At 38.5% G+C, this 22,238-nt stretch overlaps 1 protein-coding gene across 1 annotated transcript; it reads right to left on the bottom strand.

Annotated features, from left to right (window-relative positions):
• Positions 1–445: 445 nt before the first annotated feature.
• LOC117298034 (hyalin-like) lies at positions 446–21,720 on the bottom strand. Its single transcript, XM_033781260.1, has 25 exons — positions 21,596–21,720; positions 20,907–21,155; positions 19,898–20,143; positions 18,668–18,940; positions 18,239–18,481; positions 16,835–17,083; positions 15,699–15,968; positions 15,288–15,530; positions 14,478–14,729; positions 13,501–13,770; positions 13,043–13,285; positions 12,170–12,415; positions 11,452–11,721; positions 10,105–10,362; positions 9,711–9,805; positions 8,211–8,436; positions 7,630–7,749; positions 6,798–6,932; positions 5,164–5,291; positions 4,423–4,648; positions 3,682–3,754; positions 3,058–3,101; positions 2,206–2,447; positions 1,957–2,025; positions 446–1,475 (listed from the first exon to the last, which is right to left on the bottom strand). Exons 1-25 carry the CDS (start codon positions 21,717–21,719, stop codon positions 1,425–1,427), a joined length of 4,845 nt encoding a protein of 1,614 aa, XP_033637151.1. The 5' UTR covers position 21,720; the 3' UTR covers positions 446–1,424.
• Between the last annotated feature and the right edge of the window lie 518 nt (positions 21,721–22,238).

Genomic DNA, 22,238 nt, shown 5'->3' with positions numbered 1-22,238 from the left:
GTGCTTTCAGATAGGAACAAAAGACTTCTAGCTAGAAGTCTTTTATTATTTTAGTGAGAAATTACCTCTACTTCAAAATCTATGCTACTTCAGAGGGAGCCGTTTCTCACAATGTTTTATACTCTCAACAGCTCTCCAATGATTGTTACCATATCAGTTTTTAAGTTAATATTTGTTTTGAGTAATTACCAAACGTGTGCCTTCCCTTTAAGATGAATCTTAATAGTGATTTGTGAAATTGAGCCATTTTCTTGTCACACACGGGGTACTTTGTACAGTCAATTTGCACTTTGAACCCTTCTCTGTGTTTTTTACAACAATTTTCCAAAACTATTTTACTCACAATCAAAATTATGTGAATGTTTTTTTCTTTGTGGGGAGTGTCTGGAACTGGTTTTCTGTAAAATACCCTGTGTGACTTAGCCCTGATATCGAAATGTTTTTGTTTTTTTTAGCACGTAAAACAAAGTAGAATGAAATAAGATTTTCCACTTTAATTTTTTTACTCTTCCTTTGATACAGCTCCCTGAGCTCCTTCTGGTGGATTTGTGTGCTTTATAAAACTTATTATTAAAAGTTTTGATTTTGTAACAATATTTGGACTATGGACGAAGCTGCATCAAGACAGTGTATATAAACAAGCAAAATAACCATTATATAACATTTATACTAAAAAATACAAATATGCTTAATATAAATGTTCCCGTTTTGTCTTTGCTCTTTTCTACCTGGTAAATAAAACCTTTCCCAGTTTAGTACTTATAAACACTGCTCCCAGATGGGTGATATAAAATTGGTTCAAATCTTGTCAATTAATACCAACTGTTAAATTCTCAACTTACATCTGTCAATTTTTGAGATAAAAAACATTTGCTCTCACAAAAAAATTGTAATGCCTTTTAGTTAGTTTCTATAGTATTTAATTATTTATTAGTAGTGGAATTTTTCTCAATTCTGTAGTCAATGTACATAAAAAACGTTTGAATTTTTAAAGTAAGTTTTCCAATTCTGTAGTTATGAAGTACTTCAGTAGTGGAAATTTTCATTTCTGTAGTATTTGTACATGAAAACCACCTGAATTTTTAAAGTTAGTTTTCTAATTCTGTAGTATGTGTACATCTACGTGAAAAACGTTTGAAATTTAATGTAAGTTTTCCAATTCTGTAGTATTGAAGTATTTCAGGAGTGGAAATGTTCAATTGTGTAGTATTTGAACATGTCGATCAGCGTTTGATCTTTGGAGATAAGAACCCAGAACTATCAGTGTGCTTCTCATGAGCAACTCTGTAGACCAATACATATAAGCCACATCCCTGAGTAAAAACAACCTCCACTATTTGTAACGCCATATGCAAGGGACTTATAGTTTGATATTGTGACTGAAAAGAGCAATGATGTTAGTCGTTGGGTGAGAGGGGTTGGGTTCAGAAGTAATCTGGGTCCCCTCGACGAGGCATTCCTGCCAATCGATTCATCTGAAACAAAAAAAACAATCAATCATGAGTATCAAAAATATAAAAATCTGTTGAAGATCTACAAAAAATCTATTGAAAAACTATAAAAACTATTAAAACCTTTTTTTCTTTGTCTTTTTCTTCCACTCTGTGCTTCTTAATATGTGTTCTGCGCCTTTGATCATTTTGTATGTAAGACGCGCAAAACTCTTCCCAACTCAGGAATCATCTTAGGATGAGTCCCAACCCTGCACTGCAGTATGCAGTCCTTAAGATTAATCCTACCTCAAGATAAGAGTCCTAACTCTTTGTGAAAACGACGGCAGCTCTAGCGATGCAAAGGTCATGGGTTGGAATCCCACCCGAGTGATTTGCCTGTAGATTTTGTTCACAGAACTCGGAGTGCCATGAGATTCACTGAGTGACGCATTTATAAGGCGCTATTTAAGAAGCCACTATAATTATTACACTCCAAATATCTATACAGTTATGGAAAACTTACCGCGACATCATTTCCTGACGCAAAATATGGAATAGAAAACTGTCCAGAATTCGTCCTGTATTCCATCTCCTGAAAAAAAGGTATTAATCAATGTATTACATTTTTATATTTATACATTTATTTTGACCATGGTTAATTGCATCATGATGCAACTTGCTCTCCAAGCCTACCTTTTCATAATAACTCTTATAATAATACATTAAGTTAAAACAGTGCAAGTTGTTATAAAAAGATTCCAGATATACTTACATCTCTTGTGTAATTGTGCTCCCCATTTTCCTGCCTCCTGTGATTGTCATAATACTGGTATTTATCCCGACCGTACATGGCTCCTGTTCTTGAGGAGGATGCCCTACTCATGATGAAACAGACTCCAAGGATACCCAAGACAATAATGATGAGTAGGAGCGAACCTCCGACAGCGATGGCAATAATTACCTCGGTGGACAAACCACTCGGGGGAGCGGTAGTTGGGGGATCAACACCACCTCCTTCATAGAAATAACAAATTATTATTATTATTATTATTACTGGTTAACTTAAAGGCAGTGGACACTATTGGTAATTATTGATATTAATAAAAGAAAAAAACACCCCTGTCGCACCATGGTCACACGAAGTTGAATGCTTCCAGATGCTTGATTTTGGAACCTTCAAATCTTATTCCGAGGTCTCAAAATCAAATTCGTGGAAAATTATTTCGTTCTCAGAAACTATTTTACTTCAGAGGGAGCCACTTCTCACAATGTTTTATACTATCAACAGCTCTCCATTGCTTGTTACCAAGTTAGTTTTTATGCTAACAGTTAATTGCTAATTGTCCAGTGCCTTTAATCAAGACATTGAGATTGTCAAAAGATTGTCAAAAGATTTCCGTAAAAAGTGTTGGTAAAAGTTGTCTGCGGTGTGTAAATGAAATGAATGCTGGGCGCAATGTTTAGGAAAAGTCTCCACCAAAAACATACATGTACACTCGATTAAAGTCATTCATATAGCCCCCAAAACCAAAGATCTGACGGAAGTGCCAGGAATTTTTTTAATGAGAAGCACCGGAATGATGGACAGAAAGGAAAATTGAGCTAACAGTTAATATTAAATTACCTGTAGGCGTCTGACACTGGAGACCAATGAAGCCACTTAGACAACTAAAACAAAACAAAAGAGAAATGGACTTAGATGGACTTTTAAAATGAGCTGATTGAGGATGAGTCACTGATGTGTAGAGGGCGCTTGTTCCAGCAAGTTGGTACGGCTACTGAGAATGCCTTTTCACCATAGCGGGTGTTCATGCCTGGGCCATTGGAAAGTTGAAGATGTATGTAGGACATCATGAATATCATATGTAGCTATGGTTACCGGTAAACAAAATACAAAAGCAAGACAAAAAAACAGCAACAAATTTGTATTAATTTATATCTGAACTCTTATCTAGGAATAAATAGACAAACTAAATGCTTCACTGTGCTTTTGCTGTGGTGCCCTTTGCAAATTGTTCTGATACAAATTGGTATGTTCTTCATCAAGGTACCCCATTCCAGGGCAAAAGTGCTGTGCCCTTTTATTCACACCAAATGTTTTAGTTGCAATCCACATTACAAGATTTTCAGAATTAGGGACTGTCCCTATTTGTGACGTTGGAATTCTCCAAAATAGGGACAGCCCCTAAAAAAACAGAACAGTTGGAAGGTATGCTGATATGAAATTTGTTTTAAAAGTTATGCCTACCTGCAAGTGCTTGCAAATGTAGAAGAGTATGAACATGTTCCTCCGTTCATACAGTAATCTGCCAAACATACCTCTGAAAATTAAAAAGATGTTTTGGAATGTGTGAGCGGCCTGTGAGAAGGTGAAAGATGACTGGAGCTCACACTTTAGAAAGTCAAATCTAACACTTAAGACTCTTTTAAAGACACCCGTAACAAAATTTATAACAAAAAGTAAGTATTTAGCAAAGTTTGCGGTAACACCATGTAATGATAATCTCTAATTGGGTTGGGGTGGTTCTGAAAACAACCCTAGGTTTTCAACTCAACGTCTTCTGGAGAATAATGGACCTTGATGCTGGAGGCTGCTTAAGTACTGGTGATGCGAATTAGCTTGATGATGACGCATCTTCGAGGTCCAGTTTCCCGCCTTCTGTGCAATCTTTGTAAGCGCAGAATGCCTAGCAACGTGGAATACGCACGCGCACAAGCACAAATTCCCTGCTAACTAGTGAAATACGCTTGACGAAAGCGGGGAATTCCCTGATTATGCAAGCGCTGATTCTTTGCTGACGGTAAGCAGAGATGGGCCAAGATTACTTCTTCACTAAAAAAAACCCCCAAAAAACAAAAAACATCTACACTTCTGCAGATACACAAACTTGTCAATCCCACTTGCTTCTCACCCTCTGAAAATTGCTGAAAATATGGTTTTCTAGTTTAATGAAAAGCTTTATACATGTTTGTTTAAATACAAACATACCTTCAGCAACGTTTGCACTCTGTGGTTCAACACTAATGCCGTCACCCAAACTGTTGTCCATGTTCGCAATGGCTACAGTCAGATCATTCTGAATGTCTTGTTGGGATCTCGGTGAATTTGGATCCACAGTTACAATCAGGCTTGGGATGATACTGCCAGATGAGAAGCTGATGACTCTGACCTGAACAAACTGATATCCTGGGAGTCTAATCAAAATATTGAACACCTGTATGTCGGGAGTAAAAGAAAAGGTGCAAAATGTTAGCAACACTAAGAAGAATGTGAATTTGTATAGCATCTATATCTGTTTCCTGACGAGGACTAGACCAAGCTAGTCGAAACGTTGAGACCAATTTAAGAACTGACTTCGCGATAGTAGAGTTAATTACGATCCTATAAGCTAAAGTAGTAGTCCCAGCCTATTTTCTATACCATCCGCCCGGGTATTAGTTTAAAAAAAGCAGGACAGTTCTTTTCAGAACTGAGAAGTCTCCCGAACACCCGAACAATCTACTCCGCGGTAGTAGAATAAAGAAAGACAGTTCTATAAGAACAAACTCTACCTGGCAAGTAGATACACATGGTGGTACCGAAAACCAAACTGATACCTCACCAAGCAATGCCTCAAATCCTATATATACATGTATCTGTCAACTTAAAGAATGCACCACCAGCAAGCAGCTTGTAGGGACTAGATACATAAACATTATAGACTGTAGTATTACTGGAATAGGAACTTACAGCGATCTCGATCCGACTTCGTAGCTGAATATATCTAGGGGATGTTGAATCCAAAAGATCATTCGTAAACTGAGCAATCAGAGTATCCAATCTTAGAATAATTATAGTGATCCTGAAGATTTTTCCAACTACAAAATGTAAATAAAAAAGTTATTATTAGTATTTTTATAATTATAATAATATCAATGTGCATTATTCACTTTTTCAAACCAATTAAGAAGGGCTTCCTCAACTGATATTCCACATTATTACTCTTGTTCATTCAGGTTCAATGCATTCCTGAAACTCAACTCCTTAGGAGTATGCAGCACCGGCAGTCAAATGGGTGCACAGGTTGCAACCATCCCTACCTAGGGTATGAACAAACCATTGATATTGTAGTTCAAGCAAGCAAGGCAACTTACTGATCTTAATCCACTTTATATTGAGACAAGAAGTTCAGTAACGAGTCTTGCAAATACCCAAACAAGGTGTTTTCAAGGTGTAAATGTGTGTGGTGTTCTCACAGGTGCAAATCTGTGTGTAAACCATTCATGGTTCTGAAGCTTGACCGGTTTGATTATTGATCAATACTTTTATTGACTGTTCAGTACAGATAACAGTCATTTTGGTACAATTGATTTGTGACTTTGTCTAGTTATCATTCATGAAGCCAATTTATGTGGTATAATTTTAAATTGGAACACTTAAGCTTTGCATTGATATTTATCTTTGTACATAGAGAGTAATAAATAATAAAAATATACTTGATAGAAAAAAGTTTCCTACGTTTTTGTGAGCAGTTTATATGCAGAGCTACGTTTTGAAATACATGTATGAGACCTATTCCTTGACATAGAACCAATGGTTTACAAGGTTCAGTGGGGCAATATGAAGCCAATCATTATACACTGCTATTAAACAGTTAGAGACCTATTCCTTGACATAGAACCAATGGTTTACAAGGTTCAGTGGGGCAATATGCAGCCAATCATTCTACACTGCTATTAAACAGTTAGAGACCTATTCCTTGACATAGAACCAATGGTTTACAAGGTTCAGTGGGGCAATATGCAGCCAATCATTATACACTGCTATTAAACAGTTAGAGACCTATTCCTTGACATAGAACCAATGGTTTACAAGGTTCAGTGGGGCAATATGCAGCCAATCATTATACACTGCTATTAAACAGTTAGAGACCTATTCCTTGACATAGAACCAATGGTTTACAAGGTTCAGTGGGGCAATATGCAGCCAATCATTCTACACTGCTATTAAACAGTTAGAGACCTATTCCTTGACATAGAACCAATGGTTTACAAGGTTCAGTGGGGCAATATGCAGCCAATCATTATACACTGCTATTAAACAGTTAGAGACCTATTCCTTGACATAGAACCAATGGTTTACAAGGTTCAGTGGGGCAATATGCAGCCAATCATTCTACACTGCTATTAAACAGTTAGAGACCTATTCCTTGACATAGAACCAATGGTTTACAAGGTTCAGTGGGGCAATATGCAGCCAATCATTATACACTGCTATTAAACAGTTAGAGACCTATTCCTTGACATAGAACCAATGGTTTACAAGGTTCAGTGGGGCAATATGCAGCCAATCATTCTACACTGCTATTAAACAGTTAAACTTACCAGCACAGCGTCCTGAATTTCCCCTCCACTGGCCGAAAGGACAGGTACAACTGAAGGTGCCAGGAGTATTATAACACGAGAGCCCTTGCTCTATACATGCCTCACTGTTTGTAGCTAGTGCACACTCATCAATATCTTGTCATAATAAGAAGAAGAATAACAGTTTAATAATTTGGGTACTCTCTGTAGGACACAAAACACAATGTCCACAGATTTACAATAAACTTTACATGGTTTGAAGATAATGATGGTAGAGAGCTTCCCTTAAAATAACACTTGCTAAGGTGCTGTAGTTTTTTGAGAAATGAGTAAAACAAGTCACGAAAATAATGTTTGTCTCGATGAGACGAACATTATTTTAGAAATGTAACCAAATGTATTAACCAGGTAAAGTAATTATAGCTTAACTGTAAAACTGTGACAAAAATGATCTTTGTGACATTGTTTTACTCATTTTTCTAAATTGGTTTCAGTCCGGCAATCATTTACATTGGCTAATTATCTTATGACAAGGTCTACGTCTGAAACCAAGGCACCCCAGAGGCTTTCCGAACTACTGCAACAGTCGTTCTTTCGACTTCTAGGACGTCCATTTGCTCCAGACTGTTTTCATGAGTTTGGTTCGACACAACTCTGGCGCACCTGTCTGAAACGGGTGCATGTTGAACTACTCATAACATAAACCAGCTTTCTGTAGTAATAGCAGTAGAAAAATATGCAGAGATACCAGGTAGTGGCTTAAAACCAGTATCACTTTCAACAGGTGAATGTTTTTAAAGTTTAATGGTAGAGGTTAAAAGGTTAGAGGTTAAAGGGTAGAATGGTCTAGTACCTGTACTGCAGTCAGTGCCAGTAAAGCCTGTTGTGCATTCGCATACATGGGATCCAGCTCTGCCAGGGCGACATGTTCCTCCATTCATACACACATCACTGTTAACGCAGCCACCACGACCTGTGCAACAGCATCAGCAAAAGTAACCATTACATCAGTTTATCATTATTTTTTTTTTACATCTGTGCAATTAATTAGCCTTTGCCATGAACATGAATATGAATTTGAACTCAATTGGTCGTCGTAGTTGCGAGATAATAATGGAAGAAAAAACACCCTTGTCACAAGAATTTGTGTGCTTTCAGGTGCTTGATTTCGAGACCTCAAAATCTAATTTTGAGGTCTCAAAATCAAATTCAAATATTTTAGTGGAAAATTACTTCTTTCTCGAAAACTACGTTACTTCAGAGGAAGCCGTTTCTCACAATGTTTTATACAACCAACAGCTCTCCATTGATCGTTAACAAGTAAGTTTTGATGTTAACAATTATTTGGAGTAATTACCAAAAGTGTCCAGTGCCTTTAAGCACAACTATGAAACTGAAGGGCACTGTACTCGGTCTTGAATGTTTAATACTCACCTATAGTGAACGTGTTTCCTACAGCAACATTGCCAGTAGGAAACATATTCAACGGAGTGAGGTCATCAAATGCCTGTTCAATCTCTGTAGGTGTCAGGTCAGAGTTTGTCAATGTGAGTTGTAGCTCCACAATGGTGTTACTACCTGAAGATCTTTGTGCCATTGGAGTAAGCGTTACCAGTACGGGCGCTAAAGGATCACCCGAGGTACGGAACAGGTCCTCCAGCTATACAGAAACAAAAACAAAAGGGCAAAAAATGTTGAATCAGAGAGCAAACAAATTATCTGCTTTCCAGATTTGTCCTGGGCCCAATTTTATACCGCTGCTTAAGGGTGAGTAAATGTTTGTGCTTTATACTGGAGCAGAAAGGTTTGCCGAGGTGTACAGAAAATTAGTCGTCCATCTTACACGTTCACTATGGATTAGTCGTCCATCTTACACGTTCACTATGGATTAGTCGTCCATCTTACACGTTCACTATGGATTAGTCGTCCATCTTACACGTTCACTATGGATTAGTCGTCCATCTTACACGTTCACTATGGATTAGTCGTCCATCTTACACGTTCACTATGGATTAGTCGTCCATCTTACACGTTCACTATGGATTAGTCGTCCATCTTACACGTTCACTATGGATTAGTCGTCCATCTTACACGTTCACTATGGATTAGTCGTCCATCTTACACGTTCACTATGGATTAGTCGTCCATCTTACACGTTCACTATGGATTAGTCGTCCATCTTACACGTTCACTATGGATTAGTCGTCCATCTTACACGTTCACTATGGATTTGTATTGTGATGCCATTCATTTTGGGCCCCAGAAGGTTATCGCGTATATCGCTATGAATAGGAAATCGCACAGTAAGCACAAAATCAGTAAAAAACCCAACCAGATTTTGAATCCCTCAAAATCTCTTCCCCCCTGTCTCCTTCTTCATTTTTCATCCCTTGGTTTTTCTATGTGCCTTCTGCCTCTCTCTCTTTTTCTTTCCTTCTACCCGACTGCTTCTGTTACACCAGTATATTTTGGTTTGCGCTAACACCATGTGCGTATCTACTTGCCAGGTAGATTTTGTTCTTTACAGAACTGTCTTACTTTATATTCTTCTACCACAAAGTAGATTTTTCTGACTTTTAAAGAGACTTCTCAGTTCTACAAAAAAAAAATCTGAAAAATCTACTCCACGGAAGTAGAATATATAGCAACATAGTTCCCTAAAGACCAAACTCTACCTCGCAAGTAGACACACACACGGTGTTACCGCAAACCAAATACATTTCTTGATACCCTCACAATGCAATGCCTCAAATCCCATACCAGTATACTTATTCATACATGTTGTGTTGTCACTTAGCCTTTGAAAAAGACTCTGCCTATATTAAGAGTCCGTTCAACATTTTTGTGTTTTATTTACACCACAATATATCCTTTTAGTTGGTAAGTAGTTTACAATGGCTTATTCTATTTTCTTGAAAACCAAAATCAGCTTACGTCATCGGCAAGGTTCTGTATTAGCATCGCATTTCCAGAGTCCGATGTTCCACGTATTGAACTCATAATAACTGTAACTGGGTAACTCTCAAGACCTGTTCATATAGACAAAGTGGGAGGACTTAGAAGTAATTATATCTAAAATCCAAATTTAGTATTATTATTATTTTGTTTCGGCCATTTCACAAAGTACAGTAACAATTCTTGCAAACAAAAGTTTAGCTACAGGAACAAAATAAGGTAAACATGATTTACAGAACTACCTGTAGGCCAGGCTCAATAGCACCTAAAGCATTGGTCCTGAATGAAGATGATTGACAGCAAGGTTTGGAAACAACAAGGGACATGTGAAGAATAGATGAGCCCTGTATTTACTACTACTATGTTAAGTTACCTGTCGTAGCAACACTAACTGTGACCATAAATTCACAGGTACCCTGTCGACCAGCAGTGTCAGTCGCTGTGTAGCGAACAGTGGCACCTGGTGGCATTAACCGACTATTTAGTGCGATGTTAGAGGTTGCAGGACCAGCTAGCTCCACGTTGTCCATTGCAACTGGCGGAGTCCATCTTATTAGGGCAGTTTCGGTTGCAGACCCCACCCAAACAGTAAAGGCATCAGGACAACCAGTAAATGTGGGTGGATCATCATCTGGGTAAAAAATAAAAAATTAATAAAAAATTGTTATTTTGCCACAGAGCAAGCTCAGTCAAAAGGTCTTGTCTCGCACTCCATGTAATAATAATAATAATAATAATGGGCAATATAATGCGCCGGTATCCATCTAAAGATGCTCATGGCGCAGTGACACAATAAACGGGAAAAGTTAGAAGTCCTCATTATGTGAGTCTTGAGGAAAGTTTTGAACAAGATGTTTGTTATTAGATTGCATAGACTGGCGGTTGGAAATATGGGGTTGGAGTCCTTCTGAGAGATATGGTGGTGCCTTTTAATGAGCGATAGACATACACAAGGATCTTGTAGATGATTCTGTCCTTAATGGGTAGCCAATATAGATGATACCTCATCACACTCCGATTGGATTGTACCTACATTTGAGAATTGCTACTGTTGCGCTTTAATAAGTTGTGTTTTCTACAAGGTTGAAACTCATCATACAACTTTGATTTCATCACCTGCAACAAGAAGATGTTATTATCCAAGGGCAGTTGTAGGATTCAAAGTGACCCTGAGAATGCAGTGCTGTAAATGACCTGGGGCCGATTCACAAATCGCTAGGATTAAACCTATATCTCGATTTAGGAGGAGTAACCCGTCCTATCTTAGGTTGGGTTCAATGCATTTTTAAGTTTTTTTTTTATGCAAGTCGCCAGACACACAAGGCCTGAAGGCGTGGGCTACAATTATTTTTTTCCAGAGGCTCTTGCCACCTACTCCTAGGGCTGCAAAAGGGTTACCCCTTTTACCGTCCATACGGATGTAGGCTTGGGTATCATCAATCCGAAGCCTGGCCAAGAGAGCAGAAAGCACTACCTCCCAAATTTTGCGTAGCAAGTGTCACGACCGGGATTCATACCCACACTCTGCTCATTAAACACCAGAGCTTGAATCCGGTGCTCTTAACCGACACGCCACGCATACAACTTCAGATAGGGAACTTAACTCGTCTTAAGTCCGAAGATAAATCCTAAGTTAGGATGAGTTCGGTGAAATCGACGGCTTGTGTCTGCTGCCACCAACTGTCCTAAAGTTTCCAACTGAAAGGTTTTAGATACCTACCATTAACTGTAAGCTGAAAAGTGCAACTGTTGGTCAGGGGTACTTCGTCTCTCACAGTGTACACAAACGAGTAGGGCAAGGTCCGTGGAGGTAGGGTCAGCACCTGACCAATGCTTAAAGTTGAATCAGCTAAGACAATTTCATCCTGAACAGCTCCAGAGTTGTCTGAAACGCTTAAAGGTGCAAGTACAGTGAAGGAAGCGGTTCCTAACGGGGCATCTGTTCCAATGGTGGTGTCTTCAGGGCATGTGATCATTGGAGGCTCTTGATCTAAAACAAGAATCAACCATAATTGATAAATAAGATGTTATAGATAAGTTGCAATAGATGCCATGATTTTGGGTAAATTGCATTTTGGCTTGCAGGCGCGTCAAGCGCCCAGTTTATTAATGCAGCCACGCAGTTTACTTACAAATCAGGCAACGAGTTTTGTGAAATGTGTACGTGCTGCACCCTGTTCTCGTGTAAAACGCATGGCTGTGTGTTGGCCGGAAGATGGCCGATTTACGTCATGTGGGAACTATATATGTTATCATATGTTATTAAAGCTCTTTTTAAGGACATTTTTATACTGTACATGTTCTAGTGCAATTCAACCATATCAGTTGTCATACTGTTCATTCCTTTGTAATATTTTTATGAAATAAACCAATAAATATAATATCATTGTGTATACAAATTCAGGAAGTATATGGTTAGTCATGTTTTGGGTTCTTACCTACAACAGTCAGCATGAATGTACATGTTCCTGTGTTTCCATACGGGTCAGTCGCCTCACAGTCTATGGCTTCAATACCAATCCCAACCTGGTCACCACCAGCTCCTCCTTGGGTGCATGTAGCTGTTAGTGTAGCCCCTGAGTTATCACTCACAACTGGAATATTAAGACTGAGGAGCGCATGGTCCTGATTGGCTTCAGTGGGAATGGTTTCATCTGCACATGCCAAGACTGGGTCCTCTTTATCTGTTAAATTGGAGTATCATGAGTTAGATTTAATAGATATTAAATATGGATCTGGGATAAAGAATAAGAGCGACTATAAATATAAATATTATCAGTAAACTTGCGGGTACAACCATGGGTAAAAACTCTTTTGAAGGAGTGGTAGTTCTGAAAAGAGCCGGTTTGGTCACAACGTTTCGAACAGTATACTCTGCTCATCTTCAGGAGAAGGGGCTACAAGAAGAAAATATTTAAATATGAAAATAACTCAGGAGAGCTGGAGGTAGGAATTGATATTGCTCTTCAAACAGTTCAGATTGTAGGATGGGGGGGAAAACATGCACCAGGCAAGGAGTTCCAAAGAGATGCATAATGTGTTTATCCTTGGCGTTTATATCCTGACTGAAGGACTATGCCAAGTATCGAAGTAGAAGGATAAAGCTGTGTAACATCTATTAAATCGATGCGAACTTGCTGTTAAAACATAGGATTCGATCTGCCTCTACATGTACATGTAGCTAGCAGGCGATCTCAGTGGTCTACAGTTGATAAGACACTGCTAAAGAATTGCAAAGGCCATGGTTTTAAATCCCACCAGAGTAATATGCTTTAAAAAATATTGCAAAAATCTGACTCAACTCTCCTTACCTTGCACTATAACCATGAAAACACACACCCGAGTGTTATCACTGCCATCAGTGGCTGAATACTCTATGAAGTGTACACCAATGTCCAAGGGAGTACCAATTGTCACATTGGGTGTAGGAACAACGGGAAGATTAGAGTTGTCAACTACATTTGGTGTTGGCCAAGATGCCACCCCTGTATCTTGGCCAGTTGTCGTATTAATGGTTTGATCAGCAGGACAGTCCATCACTGGCTTTTCATTATCTTAAAATTGAAAAGAAATTAACGAAATTTGTAGCATACTGATGAAAATATTACGGTATTGGATAACTTGACTAGTTATTGATGATCTTCAAGTTAAGAAATTACTGAAATTTGCAGCATATTGATGGAAATATTAAAGGTATGGGACAAATTTACTGGCTTTTTGTGATCTTTCTGGAGAAAAACCGAACGTTCCGGGTCATTTACATTCTTACCTTCAACAGTTACAGTGATGTTGCACATTGTCGTATTCCCAGCAGCATCGGTCGCCACATACGTCACTTCATGAGGAGACATTGCCAGATTGAAAATCACACTATCACCAACATTATATTCATTCCCATCAACTAAGATTGTAATTGTAGGAGGACCGTCGTTATCGGTGGCCATTGTGACATTCTCCAGTGTAACCGTAGCAGTATCTAGCAACAGAGTGGTATTCACCACTTGACTTGCTGGACAGCTGATGATTGGCATCTCATTGTCTGTGATTAAAAAAGAAACTGCATTTTAGATTCAGGTGAAATACGGAATGAAAAGAGTTGACTTAAAAGCCATGTCCAAATAGACCTCCATCACGCTGTCATCATCTTGGTCATATGACCTGTTCCCTGTTTCCAGTAACATCATTGAATGCTAACATTCTTTGCGCATGGCACCAAACTATTATTTTGTTCGGCCTCCGTTTGGTTACAATGAATTGGAATGGAGTAATATCAAGATGACCTCACCGTGATAAAGGTCTATTGGCAGCTACGGCTAGATTTTTGTCTCATCATGCTTTAAGTACAGTACGTCCTTAGCAACACCCTTAGCAACAGTCGTAGCTGTACAGCCTAATTAGATATACATTCATCCATTAAGACTCACCCACCATAGCAACTGTTTATCATAGTGTGTAAGACACCTTCATTGTAGCTACCGGGCAATCTCGGTGGTCTAGTTGGTAAGAAACTGCTCTAGAATTGCAAACGTTGTGGGTTTGAATCAAAGCTGAGGTATTGAATGGTATTCAAATATTTTAGTGAGAATTTACTTCTTTCTCGAAAACTACATGTGTGTTACTTCAGAGGGAGCCGCTTCTCACACTGTTTAAACTATCAACAGCTTTCCATTGCCTGTTACCAAGTAAGTTGGTATGCTAACAGTTATCTTGGCTATTTACCAACAGCATCTAGTGGCTTTAACATACCTATGACTTCAACGTTGAACCAACAGGACCCCTCATTGCCGTACTTGTCGTAAGCATTGCAGTGAACAACATACGTGCCAATGGCTAGAATCTGCCCTGAGGGATCTATAACACTCGTACAGTTTACGGTCACGTCACCGCCAGAATTGTCCGTGGCATTTGGTGTGTAGAATCTTATGAATGCTGTATCCAGTCCACTGTCAGTCCCCTTGATGATGTTCCTGCAGTCTAAGAACTGTGGCGGGTATTCATCTACAGAAAAAAACAAAGTTTTGTTGTCAGTTTTCATCGCTACAGTTTGTTTGTCATGATAAAACAACTAATGGCCTGCTGATCCACCCTAGCACAGTCTTTCTCGAAGGCTTAATGAAAACACAACAAACACCTTGCTTTATTCTGTGTGCTTTTGGACTATCTCTTTCTCTAGTCACATATTTCCACTTGATAATAATAACAATAATAATAATAATATTTTGGGGAGCTAATCATCCTTACACGCAGCTAAGAGCTGAATTGCGAAGGTTGCGGCAACTTGTTCAAGAAGCAGGCATGCAAGGACGCCTCTGGCTGCCAGCCACATCAACCCATTATGACCACGGAGCACAGCCAGAGAACGAATGTGCTTCCCAAGGGAGGAAAATCAGATGGTCTGGAAAACCCTTGTGGCACAGCAGGAAACTAACGCACAACTCAACTCACATATGCCCCTGACCGCTTATCGAACCTTGGTGAGAGGCGAGCGCTTTACGCACATGCCAACCAAGCCCCCAAATCTATTTCTATTTCTATAGTCCTAACTATTTCACTCACCTACAATAGTTACAGTAAAGGAGCAGTTGTTACTATTCCCACTTAAGTCAGCTGTATCGTAGAGGATCGTATGAACACCGATAGGGAACACTGAGCCGGGATTATCAGACGATACTGGTATGATGGGAACCAATGAATTGTCACTGACGACGGGAAGCTGCCAGAACGCTTGACCATCGGGTAGATTGTCCAGCGTAGTGTTCCATACAAATTCTGGACACGTTATGTTAGGTACCTCATTGTCTGGGACAAAACAAAGAATAATTCATGTGATATGGTCAAAACAAAAACGGAAGGAAGATCCTGGTAAAAAAAACCTAACAATGATATTTGCCAACTTTATGAAACAGTTCAAATGTTGCATAAATCGTACGTATATTGAAACTTCTTTCTTTTGCTAATAAAACTCACCTGAGATATTGTAGAATATATCACAAGTTGCATTATTCTGAGAGGCGTCTTCTACAACATACTGCAGTGTATGTGCAAATTCAGACAGACTCAGTCTGATGGAGTCGTTGATGTAATGTGTCAATTGGTCGATAACAATGTAGACAGTATAGTTTTGGGTGTTGTCCGATGCGTTAAATGGAGGAGATAGTGTGACAGTGGCATAATTCTTAGACTCGTCTGTAAAGAAATCCATGCTCTCTGGACAGATAATTGTGGGGTCTTGTTTATCTGGTTTTGAAAAAACAAGAAAGAGCAAAATTTAAAAACAAGGATCTTGATCTTAGAAATCATACAGGAAGGCAACGAGATATCAAAACTTAAAGGCACTAGACACTATTAGTGATTAGCAATGGAGAGCTCTTGATCGAACAAAACATTGTAAGAAACGGCTCCCTCTGAATTAACATAGTTTTTAAGAAAGCGGTAATAATTCACTAAAATAATAAAAGACTTCAGCTAAAGCCTTTTATTATGCATCTGAAAACACACAAAGGCAATGGGTAGGGAGGTTTTTTGTAATTTGAACATGTGGCTTTCATAACCCCTTAGAGAACATAGCGGCCGCTAGCAGCATGTATCAAACGAACAGAGCGGCCATGAACAGCCACAAGGTTTGGCCTACTTCTGGTCACATACCATGCATACAGAGTTCAAAGTAAAGGTTATATCCGGATATGAGTTATATCCGGATACGAGTTTTGCTATGTATATTAATTTGGTTTTTGCCCACACACCGATGTGTGTTAGCACTGTATACTCAGTACTTTCCCGAGTCCTGTGGAAAAATATCACAGGCATGTTACTCGGGTGGAATTCGAACCCACAACCCTTGCAATTCTAGAGCAGTGTCTTACCAACTAGACTACCGAGGCAGTTCTAAGTAGTATACTAACATAGTATCCCAAATTCTAAACACAAAACTACTTTCACGTTATTTCTGATTGACATTTTCACGGACAACATTTGATTTTGATTATACAGAAGTGAATGATTTCTAAAGAATAACATAGAAATATGTGCAACAAGCTAACAGCATAATTGATAATGAATGATGAAAGCAAATGTTTTTTATGATGACACATTTAAAAACTGACCTTGAACAGTCACTGTTCTGTGACACGTGGCCGAATTGCCATAAATATCTGTTGCAAAACATGGAATATAAGTGTCGCCAAGTGAGAACCTCGTTAAGCCTTGTGGTGATCCAGGGCAGAGTAGGGTTACATTCCCATCAGAGTTGTCTGTAGCATTCAGATCAAAGACTTCTACAAATGCAAACGCCTCATTGGAAACAGTTGGTATGGAGATATTCACACATTCCGTGAATTCAGGTGGCTCTAAATCTGTAATGACAAAAACGGAAAGGCATGGAGGAAAAAATTAATAACAATAGTGGTAACTGGATATGTATTTGTATCAAATTAACAAAGGATGCAAGGTGCTTAAAGGCACTGGACACATTTGGTAATTGTCAAAGACCTGTATTCTCCCTTGGTGTATCTCAACATATGGATGAACCAACAAACCTGTGAAAATTTTGGCTCAATGGTCATCGAAGTTGCAAGAGAATAATGAAAGAAAAAACACCCTTGTTGTTGTGTGCTTTCAAATGCATAATAAAAGGCTTCAGCTGAAGTCTTTTATCAGTTGAGTGTGAAATTACCTCTTTCTCAAAAACTTAGTTAATTCAAAGGGAGCCATTTCTCACAATGTTTGAGTTATTACCAGTAGTGTCCAGTGCCATTAAGAGAGAAAAAGACCACCTTTAAATGCGATTTTCACAAGTTGGTTTTATTGTATACACCTGTACATACATATTATAGGTTAAAAAAAACCGAACAGCTTGAAAAACCAAGGGTATACTTTGCCTTTAATTAAAGCGCTTGGCTCTGATACTTGTACTTTGCATTTATGGGGTATCATGGACGAGCGGATAAGAGCACCAAACTCGAATTCTGGTGTTTCTGTTCGTGGGTTGTGTACAAGTTGTGACACTTGTGTTCTTGAGCAAGACACTTGATGGTTCTTGTGATTGGTTTAGCTTAGTGTGCTACATATTTGTTACACAGGCTGTACACCCCCCAGGGAGCTGAGATGGTTTAAAGAATGAAATTAATGGCCAATTGACCAGGGGTAATAATGTTGGAAGTGCTTTGAGATGACCTCTTGTGTAAAGTGCTTTATTAAAAAAAAACAGATTAAAATTATACTAGTATGAACTTTAGAATCAGCGAGCTTTCAGAGGGGAAGCTTTCTCTGGAGGATTGATAATAGTATGAACTTAAGAATCAATGAGTTTGAAACTAAAAATTATTTTTCGCTGATCCAATCTTGTACTTTTAAAGGAAGACTTACTCAGTCAATACTTTAGCTAAAAATTGTAAGAGTGAAATTGCAATAATTAGTGAATATTGGAAAGTAACCTGGAAGACTGCCATATACAAATACTATGCATCATCGTGTGTGGGTTGTCAGAGATTTTATGAGAAAATATTTACCTTTAATTTGGATGGTGAAGTTGCAATAGTTAATGTTGTTACTGCTATCTGTTGCATTATAGATCACAACATGGGAACCAATGTCGAAGGTAGATCCTGAATTTACATCTCCCAAGAACAGAACGTCCTGTCCAGAGTTGTCTGTGACAATAGGTTCAGACCAGACGACAGTGCCATATGGCAAAGTGGGGTCGGTATTATTGACTATATTTTCAGGACATGTTATATTTGGAGCCTCTTCATCTGAAAATGGGAAACAGACAAAAGATATTTAGCAATAATTCTTCAACTCTGAACTTTACTATTTAATTGGCCTTCATGGAATACATAAGGCCTGGGCCCTATCTGTGTAATAACAGCTATTGATTACCGATTACTTTTAAGGCAATTTCAAGAAAGAAAATCAAATCAGAACAAAACTCAATGTACCTATTACAGTGAAGTTGGTCCAACAAGTAGCATTGTTCATGGCAGCATCCGTAGCAATGTACAACACTTGATGTGTAGACGTTTCCAAACTGAACATAGCGCTTTCACCGACGTTAAACACTGAATTATCAAATTCTATTGTGATGGTGGGTGAGTCTCCAGAGTTATCGTAGGAATAGGCTTCAGGAGGTAGGGCAAATGTAGAAAAGTCCTGACCAAGATCTGTAGTAATTGTTTGATTGACTGGACAATCAATTTGTGGAGGCTCCGTATCTGGAAAGAAATGTTTGAAAGACCGACTTTACTTGTATAAATTATAAACACAGTGGACAAAAATAAGATGATTTGTCTGCAGAAATCTATCCTTTTGAATTTCTACAGTATGGAATCAGGTTTGACTACTTGTTTCTTGAGGCATTGCTTGGTGAGGAATCAATATGTAATATTTGGTTTGCAATATCACCATGTGTGTATCTACATGTACTTGCCAGGTAGAGTTAGTTTTTTACTGTCTTGCTACATATTGTACTGATGCAGAGTATATTTTTCAGGTTTTATTTCAGGAGATTTCTCAGTCCTGAAAAGAGTTGTCCTGCTTAGTCCGGCTTGGACTACTACAACAGCTTATAGGATAGTTCTTAATTGGTCTCAACATTTTGACCCACTTTTACCCTGGTTTGAATCCATGTGGATTGGTTTTCCATGGCTTTCCCCAGTTGGAGTTTTCCTTCGACATATGATAATGAGTCAGATTTTGTCATTATGTTCTCTTCACAAATTTCTTTGGCCATTTTTGAATGCTTCTTGGTTTATTACAAGGAAATATATATCAATAAATAATAACCATGATTATACACTAAAAGCCCTATTGTTTACCCAGGTCCAGTAGTTGGACTACAAGACTTGTAATCACGAGGTTGTGGGTTTGAATCCTACCAAGCTATCCACGGATTTAACCCTTCCCTCCCATCTCTCCTGCCTGCGAAACCAACACCCAACCCTTGTTTAATGGACTACCTACCAGTAGCATTAACACCTTGTCACACAAGGCACCCGATTGCAGTACATGCTACAAGACCAATTTGGTAGCACATGAATAATTTTCCAAACAATTTGTTATGAGCCCCAAAAATAATATGAAAACATTAAAATTTGAATGGATTCTCTTCTTGGCGATTATCTGGAACTGGTTGCCTTTAAATTGTCTTGTGTGACTTGACCCTTACGTACCATTGACAGTGACTTGGAAGACACAAGTGCCATTGTTTCCTGAAGCGTCAGTGCCAGTGTAGGTGACTGTCAGCGTGTCACCGAGGTTAACTGAAGTGCCATTATCCACGTCTGATGTCAGATCAACCATAGTTTGGGTGTTTTCAACCACTGTCGGCAGGTCCCAGTAGACAATAGCAAAGGAACTGTTGAACTCTGTTGGATCTGTTCGATTGGCTGGACAGGCCAGTATAGGAGGCAAATCGTCTAGAAAAAAAAAAAAAAACATTGATAATATTTCTTTCTCATCCTGTACTGTGCTCCTGAGTATATGGGATTTGGGGCATTGCATGGTGAGGTATCAATATAATTTGATTTGCTGTAACACTATGTGGTATCTACTTGCTGTGTAGATTATGTTCTTTTGAGAGCTTTTTTTGCTATGGCCGCAGGTCAGAGTATATTTTTCAGTTTTCAGGAGGCTTCTCTAACACAACATCATCAATTGTCTGAATTTGGGAGACTTCTCAGTTCTGCTTATTAACTGCTACCAGTGTGGAAGGTAGGAAATCGGCCGGGACTACTACTTTAGCTTAGTGAATCAAGGGGACTTCTCTTTGTTAACTTCACTACCGCGGAGTAGTTCTTTTAGTTTAAATGCACGAACTAGCTTGCTCTCGTCATCATCAGGAGGTCCTGGAGTATATTACACATTCAAGTTTTGTGCTTAATACAGACTTTATGAAATTGGGTCCAAAGAGAGGCATTACAGTTGATGATAGTGGTAGTTATTTTAAGAAAAGATTCTAATCAAAGTATCATGGTTGGTACCCGCTTTCACATTATTTAACATGCATCAATTGTGATATTTATACTAAAATGCTGTGACAGTTTTTTGCCGTTTTCTCAGCAACTAGATACTATATTCAGCTGAACCTTTCCCATGTGACTTTTATTGTGTCTTTCTTTACAATTGTGCACATTTTTTTGCAGACAACATTGAGCCTTAAACAATAAAGATTTGACCTACCTATTATAAGAACAGTGAAGTTACAGTAGCCGACATTGCCGGAATAATCTGTAGCATTGTATTCCACAGTTTCTATAACATCGACGTAGAACATGCTCATGCCGTTGATATGGGATGCAGATGTAACATCAATTTCCCCTGAGTTGTCAGTTACGACTGGCGGTGACCATGTTGGTGTGCTGAACAGCTGTCCGAGTGTTACATGCATTTCAACGTTTTCTGGGCACGTCAAAATTGGGTCTTCGTTGTCTGGCAAAGGAACATTGATAAATCAAATTTAAATGGATGTTGTAACATTAATTTTTTGAAAAGTGATTTAATTTTAATTTTATACTCTTTACTTAACACACCTTATAACAATTTTTGTGAAAACAAAAATTTTTGGTAACATACAAATATTCCAAACTTGCTGTTGAAAAAAATTGTGATCTGCCGGTTTTCAAATGCTATGTCCTCGATTTGACAGTATTTCAGACAGAAATGATTCACTTAAAAACAGGTTTCTTTTATATGAAATTAGTGTTTTTGAAAACTTGAAATTGGAAACAGTTTTCCTCACTGATAACAACAATAATGAACTTTCCCTTCTTTCACAGATTTATTTCAAAATAGTCAGGGATCCTACACATTTGTTGTTTCCTCTGTCATGGTGGAATAGTAAAATGGTATTCACAGTTAAAATCACCTACCTATAACTGTGATATTGAAATCACAAGTTGCATTGTTAGTAGAGTTGTCTGTAGCTAAGTACTGCACTAGATACGCCGACATCGAAAGGTTGAACAATACATTATCTCCAACACTGTACATCATACTGTCAAAAATGACATCAATGACGGGGATGAATCCTGAGTTGTCGACAGATGACTCTTCCATTGGTAACGAAACTGTTGCATAATTCTTGCCAGAATCCGTAGGTACAGTCAGATTGCTAGGGCAGGTGATATTAGGCGATTCCATATCTGAAACAAGGTTTACAAGTACCATTGGCATTATAATTTTTGCACTGATGTCGGATGCAAATATGGTCTGTCATTATTTGGGAGTCAAATTGTACAAACATACATTGTGTGTTTGTCACCAGGCATCTGTCGATAAAAATGTGAATAGTAAAGTTCTTTCTTCCCTGCTGTCTGAGTTCCGAGTCCTACCCACCAGGTCCCAGGTCCTTTGTCTGAGTGTAAGTACTACTAATTCCTAGGTCAAAATTTGCCAGAAGATATGGTTCTTGAATATGAAGACAATGAAGTAAGAAAAGTGACAAAAGGTCCAAAGATATGACCCTGGAAGTTGATTAAAAGATTTACACCAAAGGAATACATGTATCATGTA

Source organism: Asterias rubens, chromosome 12 (assembly GCF_902459465.1).
Source record: "Asterias rubens chromosome 12, eAstRub1.3, whole genome shotgun sequence".
NCBI classification, from domain to species: Eukaryota; Metazoa; Echinodermata; class Asteroidea; order Forcipulatida; family Asteriidae; genus Asterias; species Asterias rubens.
Note: the sequence above shows the minus strand (reverse complement) of the source record. Positions and strands in the feature narration are given on the sequence as shown.